The sequence below is a fragment of the Podarcis vaucheri genome (genome assembly GCF_965113315.1).
Source record: "Podarcis vaucheri genome assembly, chromosome: 12".
NCBI lineage: Eukaryota > Metazoa > Chordata > Lepidosauria > Squamata > Lacertidae > Podarcis > Podarcis vaucheri.
Genome location: NC_138750.1, coordinates 38,993,368 through 39,000,878, shown reverse-complemented (window position 1 = coordinate 39,000,878; position 7,511 = coordinate 38,993,368). Strand labels below are relative to the sequence as shown.

Genomic DNA, 7,511 nt, shown 5'->3' with positions numbered 1-7,511 from the left:
GAGACAGTCAATAATAATAATAATAATAATAATAATAATAATAATAATAATAATTTAGTATTTGTACCCCGCCCATCTGGCTGGGTTTCCCCAGCCACTCTGGGCAGCTTCCATAGAAACCAAAAATACAGTAAAATATCACAGATTAAAAACTTCCCTGAACAGGGCTGCCTTAAGATGTCTTCTAAATATCAGGTAGTTATTTATCGCTTTGACATCTGATGGGAGGGCGTTCCACAGGGCGGGCGCCACTACCGAGAAGGCCCTCTGCCTGGTTCCCTGTAGCTTTGCTTCTCGCAATGAGGGAACCGCCAGAAGGCCCTCGGCGCTGGACCTCAGCATCCGGGCAGAACGATGGGGCTGGAGACGCTCCTTTCAAGACCGGTGTTATGTGGTCTCGGCGGCCGCCCCCAGTCACCAGTCTAGCTGCCGCAAGATGTGTATTCATGGCAGGGACCAGAGGAGGAGAGAAGAAACCCTGTGGTGCAGCTGCAGGAGCAGCTGCACAACCGGATGCTCCAGTTGCAAGAAAACATGCCTCCAGAAGACTGGAAGAAATTTAAAATCTATCTTAAGAGATATTGTAAAATTAATGAGTGTTAAAATGTCATGACTATAGATAGTAAGTGGATTACAGCTGTAAAGATTAAGCTAAAAGAAAAGAGAAGAATACAATTAGATAAAATTAAGGGTGAGGATTTGCTGAATTAAATTTGAAACTGGAATGCAGAAAGGGGAGGTACGAGGAGGTCGGTGAAGTAAGTTTTAAGAAAATAAGGTTTTGAAATTATACTTGTTTGTTTTTGTGTTTGTTTGTTTTTGTGAGTATGTTTATATAACTTGTGAAAACTTAATAAATATTATTATTAAAAAAACACATGTCTCTCCTCCATTGGTCTCTACAGCCACAACAGGCGCTGTAACCTTCCAACAGTTCGATTTCACCCCCAAAGGCACACTCCTCCATTGTCTTCTGAGAGAGACAGATGCCAACCAAAATGCCAACTGCCCAGGGTATTGGCCTGCTAGCCCCTCTCTAGTTCGTAAAGGTAAAGGTCCAGTCCATTAGGTCCAGTCTCAGATGACTCCGGGGTTGCGGCACTCATCTTGCTTTATTGGCTGCGGGAGCCGGCGTACAGCTTCCGGCCAGCATGACTAAGCCGCTTCTGGCGAACCAGAGCAGCACACGGAAATGCAGTTTACCTTCCCGCCAGAGCAATACCTATTTATCTACTTGCACTTTGCTTTCGAACTTCTAGGTTGGCAGTTCTTAGGTAGCCACAATTGAGGTGGTGTAACATACAGGTTAAGAGGCTGTGCTATAAATTTGGCCTTAAGCAAGGTGATGTCCCTCCCAATTGCCCGCCTCTGCTATAGGAGATAATGCTAACTTAGCTTGCAGGCTTGTTGCCAGCATGACAATATGCAAGACACTGTGGAATGCCCTCCCATTGGATGTCAAGGTGATGGACAACTACCTGACATTCAGAAGACATCTTAAGGCGGCCCTATTCAGGGAAGTTTTTAATGTATGATATTTTAGTGTTTTTTGGTTTCTGTGGAAGCCGCCCAGAGTGGCTGGGGAAACCCGGCCAGATGGGCGGGGTACAAATAATAAATAATAATAATTATTATTATTATTATTATTATCCAAATAACTATTGTTGACCTGCCCAGTTAGGCTAGAATTGTTGCAGAGCAGACCTGGGTATGCTATAAAGTGAAACCATGATGACTAGCAACCCATGCCTTTAATGCGCCCAATATAAATACAAACATTTACCTTTTCACTTTCAGTATCAAGTGCAGAGGTTGCTTCATCCAGTAGCAGAATTCTTGGCTGGCGGATGAGAGCACGAGCAATAGCAATGCGTTGCTTTTGACCCCCAGAGAGCTGAGTCCCTTTGTCACCTACAGGAGTGTTGTATTTCTATGTGCAAAAAATATAAATCCAATAAAGACAGGTTTATATTCGCATAATACTTCTATCTACCTCGGTCCCATTAGATATACCAGCAACATAATAGGACTTCAGTTTTATTTTTTGTTACTAGTTCTCCAATCAACATTTCCGAAGTGTGAGTGTGTATACATGCAGCAGGCTGGTCTTATGTTCTTATGCACTTACATCTGGTAAGCTATCAATGAAGGCATGGATGTTGGCTGCTTTGGCTACTTCAACGATCTCATCAAAGGACACCTTTCTGCTGTTATCTCCATACGCAATGTTCTCTGCAATAGTGCAGTCAAACAGGACCGGTTCTTGGGAGACAATTCCAATCTGGGATCGCAGCCACTGGACATTTAACTGTGTTGCACCGTTGCCATCCAGTAGCTGGAAAAAGAAGACTTGGTCCGTTTTATGAAGCAGGGTACTGTTAATGAACATTTCTGTTACGCATAGTGCACAGTTAACAAGTTGTTTAAAAGTATTGTCTGACGTTTCAAACACTATTCCAATTCATTTTGATAACGTATGAAAACTTGAGAGTTAGGCTCAATTCCTAACCATGTCTGCTCATTCAGGTAAGCGGGATTATACAGCCTTTGAACCAGGAAAGCCATGGTTTAAATATCATCTTGTCATGGAATTCACCAGGTGGCAGTAGGTCAGTGATTAAGAAACCTTTGACTCTTCAGATACTGTTAAACTGCAGCCTGCATCATCCCTGACCATTGACCATGTTGCTTGGGCCTGATGGGAGTTGTCCTACAGTCTCGGGGGTGGGGTGGGGGACACAGGTTACAACCCCACCTAAAGCAAATCATTCTCTCTGGGTCCAACGGCAAGTGGCATGAGAGTTCCAAGCAGGGTTGAAACTGCTTTTTGCAGTACCGGCTGCAGCCTGGAGGAGGAGCAGAGAGACTGAGGAGCCATAGCAGAGTAGAGGTGACTGCCTAACTCTCAGCCCAGATTCAGAGAGAGCTGCCTGCAGTGCCTGCTTTTTGTAACAGAAAAAAATATGTCAATCCAAAAACGAAAACAGGTAGGCAGAACATCTGTCTAAAAAATGCTGTCGGTATGCCCTCTGGAGGTCCCAAGTTGCAAGGTGGTTAGATTGGTCTCAACTAGGGCCAGGGCCTTTTCAGTACTGGCCCCAACTTGGTGGAACACTCTGTCACAAGAGACTAGGGCCCTGCGGGACTTGACATCTTTCTGCAGGGCCTGCAAGACAGAGCTGTCCTGCCTGGCCTTTGGTTTGGACTCAGTCTGACCCTTATATTTCCCTCCCCTTATGGTTTTGATCTATGGGCTACTTTTAAAATGAGGCTGCATTTTAAATTGCATTTTGTTTTAAATTGGTTTCCCCTTCCATTATTTTTTTACTGTAATTTAACTGGTGTTAGCCGCCCTGAACCGGGATCTGGCCGGGGAGGGCAGGGTATAAATTATTATTATTATTATTATTATTATTATTATTATTACTACTACTACTACTACTACTACTACTACTATACATTTAGAGCACCTTGCAGTGTGTTAATGCATTAGAAATATTTCACAAATAGGTCACATACACACCATACATTTTAAAACACTCATAGCTTCCTCAAACAATCCTGGGAACCGTAGTTTACTCCCTCACCGCATTACAATTCCCAGCACCCTTCACAAACTATAGTTCTCATGTACTTCCAATGTATGGTTTGTATGCAGCCTCAAATTTTGCCCCATTTTGCAAGTGAAAAGGTGCATCCCTGGTATTAAATGGATGAGAACGAGTGTTACATAATATATTCTGTGTTCAAATCGTGCGGAAAACTCAGCCGAGTAATTTACCACTTCTCCACTGAGGGGGTCGTAGAATCTTTCGAGCAACTGGACCAGAGTGCTCTTTCCACAGCCGCTGCTTCCTACGAGAGCCAAGGTCTGCCCCTTCTCTACTGCCACACTCAGTCCTTGGAGTACCGAAACATCAGGCCGGGTAGGATAGTTGAAGGCTACTTGCTTAAACGCGACATTGCCGCCAAAGTCGTCCTAGAATGATAATAAACAAGACCTGCATGTTACAGGAAAAAATGGCCAAGCCATTCCATGTTAGCACCTAGTGGACTGGACATGCCATTAATAGTTGGATGAAGGGGTGGAACTGAGGCAGACACAGAGGAATTTGCAACATCCCCTCGATGTTATGAGAAAGTACAGCTCCATCTTTGCATCTCGCACAGTTTTGAAAATTGGAAATCTGAGTGTTTTATTGGGGTAGTTGGGATTGAGGGCTGACTCCCTGCATGAAGATGGGTGGCCGAAGGACAAGTACGGTAGGGGAACTGTGCTTTTAAACTAAATGGTGTAAGTTCATTGTTTTCGCTAAAGGCCATGACAAACCCATAGTACCAATAAAACAATACGGCTCATATATCTATAACATTAAAGATGTAAATGAGAAGTTACCAGAGAACCAACTAACTCAAATCCAGTTTAATATCAGATTATACATCTGAATCATCTTACTCATGTTTCCTGATTTTATTTTATTTTTTAAAAAATTTGCAGCCAGTGCATAAAGGGCCACTGTGTGTGTGTGTGTGTGTCACAAAGCTATTATTGTCACTCAAAAGAAATTGGACCATTTCTGCCTGGGTGTATTTGCTTGCTTGTGTGAACAGATGTTTCAGAAAGTGATCTCTTGGGTCTCTATATAAGGTGCAAGCTAACAGATAGTGAGTGACGTCTTCCCCCTGCAGTTGACTACAAATACGAAGTCTGTATATGGCACTTTGTTGTAGCGGCCATCCAAGACTACAGTGGGCATCGCTTGGAGTATGGTATAGATTCACGAGCTTGTGGACAAGGGTAGCTTAGACACTGTTGATTCATGCATCAGTAACCTCATGATTAGACGACTGTAATGCACTGGGTTGGTCCATAATGTGGTGGCTTAGGTTGTAGAGCAGAGCACCTGGAGGTACATCTATTGCACCTGTGCTGTGGGAACTACACTAGCTGTCAATCAGCTACCAGGCCATGTCCAAGGTATTGTTCTTACCATATAAAGTTCTGAATCAATGTAGACCAAGCTACCTGAAAGATGGCCTGTACTGACAGAGACCAGTAAGATCACCTAGATCAGGCATCCCCAACCTGTGTCCCTCCAGATGTTTTGGCCTACAACTCCCATGACCCCTAGCTAACAGGACCAGTGGTCAGGGAATGATGGGAATTGTAGTCCAAAACACCTGGAGGGCCGGAGGTTGGGGATGCCTGACCTAGATCATCTGGGGAAATGGTACCACACCCTACAAAATATCATTGGGCCATGACCTGAGAACAGGCGTTTTTTGCTATTACCCCCGTACTGCAAAATGCCCCTCCCTCTGCCATGCACGAAGCATCAACCATCAGTTGTTTCAGGCATCTTATAAAGACTTAATTTTTTGCCCAGGCTTTCCTTGAGTCTTAAGAATGGACCCTGATTTATGTGAATGAATTTCCTGAATTTCTGTCATATTTACTTTTATATGGTTTTATATTGTTGCTTCATTGGCATCAGGTTGTATTTTCATTTTAATGGATACTGTTGCTATATCATACATAGTGTACCCCGCTCAGAGATTTTTGAAATGTTGTGTGGTTTAGAAGTGTTTTTAAATCAATCCATCAATAAAATACAGTAACTGACTCAGCACTGAAGGCTCCTATGTCTCCAGCATGCCCATTAAAAACTGCATCTAAGCTTGGACCGTGAACAAAGCCTAAACAGAGAAGGACGGTGGAAATGTGTTAAGACTACATCAATAGGAAGAAAATGGCACAAATTCAAATTCTCTGGATCCATCAATTAATTGCTCATAAGCTTCAAACCCAGAAGGCAACAAACTCAAGTGCTGAAACTTTTTCTGTGTTTTGTTGGAAGGTAATATAAAAATGCCCAGGGATCAACTTACAGGCTTGTGTCCTTCAACACTGTAATTGTCTATTAAGGGTACAGTCTCAAACAGCTGGAACATGTGAGCTGCAGATATCTTCGCTTTGGCATAGTCTGGTGTAAATGAAGCTGTCTGTCCTAGCGCCATGGCACCAAAGACAATGCATGAGAATACCCTAGAAGTGCAAACAATTTTTTAAAATAAAATAATAATAGTTTTAAAATTTTACCCTGCTTCCATTTTTGTAATGCATTTATTTTGATCTCTCTGATGAAGGTAACATGCAACAAGGGGAACAAGACTTTGCCCCTTTACCAATGCACTTGTCCTAGGTTCAAATATCAGCACTTCCCATTAGAAGACGTAGATAAGCAGGTGATGTTAAAGTCCTCTGCCTAAGACCCCAGGGAGTCTTTGCAAGTCAAAATAGACTATTTTACACCAGATTAGGTGCCTAACCCATGACCCTCTAGATGATGCGAGATTATAAATTGTCCCAGACTCTTGGCCATGATGGCTGGGGCTGATGGGAGTTGGAGTCCAACAATCTAGAGGTCCACAGGTTGGCCGCCCCTGGCCTAACAGGCCAGTAATCTGACATACATATGTAAAACCCAGCATGTGGACCTCCAAAGAAACCATTAATTCCCATATTGGCTTTGGGGTACAGAGTATGCATTTCAGGTTCAGGGCCATTGGATTTTAAGTGCATAGAGCCCACATGTGAACACCCAACAGGCCAGTTTTGTCTGGGGTCAAGGGGCAGCAGGGAGGCGTGAGTTCTCCTCCATCAATTGCATAGCTTCGATTTAGGAAATAGATCCAGCCCATATAGCAGCTGAGAAAGCAACCTCAAGCCCTCGTAAAATGCAGGAAAATCCACACCTATATTACTGCTGATTTCATGATAATTTGTTTCTTTTAAACCCCCCCAAAAAAAGAAAAGCAGCAGAGATCTTACAAGAAAACGTTCTTAGAATCCATGTATCCCCCTTCCACAAGGAAGGCACCAAACTGAAAACAAGCGGCGTAGGTGAAGTACATTATGCCTTGGGAAACGCCATAAGTTAGTCCGTGGATATGCGCTTTCTTTAAGGAATTCCTGTAACAAGAGATGAAGGATATTTTGCTTATTTGTGTGTTGATTCACACATTATGGCCGTCTCAATATAAAACATGGGAAGCTCTGTATGAGATGCAACAGCCCTAGAATATGAAGAAGAAGAAGAAAAGAGTTTGGATTTGATATCCCGCTTTATCACTAACCGAAGGAGTCTCAAAGTGGCTAACAATCTCCTTTCTCTTCCTCCCCCACAACAAACACTCTGTGAGGTGAGTGGGGCTGAAAGACTTCAGAGAACTGTGAGTAGCCCAAGGTCACCCAGCAGCTGCATGTGGAGGAGCAGGGAATCGAGCCCGGTTCACCAGATTACGAGTCCACTGCTCTTAACCACTACACCATGCTGGCTCTCTTATGAAAGAGCCATAAGGCCAGCTAGATGATATCCCTGCTGCAGTGCAACCACCTACCTGCCGCTCACATTTCCCACAGATCACATCATTGGTTGCTGCTGGAAGGGGAGGCAGGAATATACACAGCACTGGCATGCAAATATAGGTAAGTTGTCCTTGATACTATG

At 43.5% G+C, this 7,511-nt stretch overlaps 1 protein-coding gene across 4 annotated transcripts in view; it reads right to left on the bottom strand.

Annotated features, from left to right (window-relative positions):
* The window catches only part of ABCB1 (ATP binding cassette subfamily B member 1), a 54,172-nt gene that overhangs the window by 2,796 nt on the left and 43,865 nt on the right, over window positions 1–7,511 (bottom strand). For all 4 annotated transcript variants that reach the window (XM_082193196.1, XM_082193197.1, XM_082193195.1 and 1 more), the window contains exons 23-27: window positions 6,833–6,973; window positions 5,890–6,046; window positions 3,782–3,979; window positions 2,129–2,335; window positions 1,784–1,930 (exon numbers count right to left, since the gene is read on the bottom strand). In XM_082193196.1, the coding sequence (XP_082049322.1) occupies window positions 1,784–1,930; window positions 2,129–2,335; window positions 3,782–3,979; window positions 5,890–6,046; window positions 6,833–6,973 (850 nt within the window). The remainder of the gene's footprint in view (window positions 1–1,783; window positions 1,931–2,128; window positions 2,336–3,781; window positions 3,980–5,889; window positions 6,047–6,832; window positions 6,974–7,511) is intronic.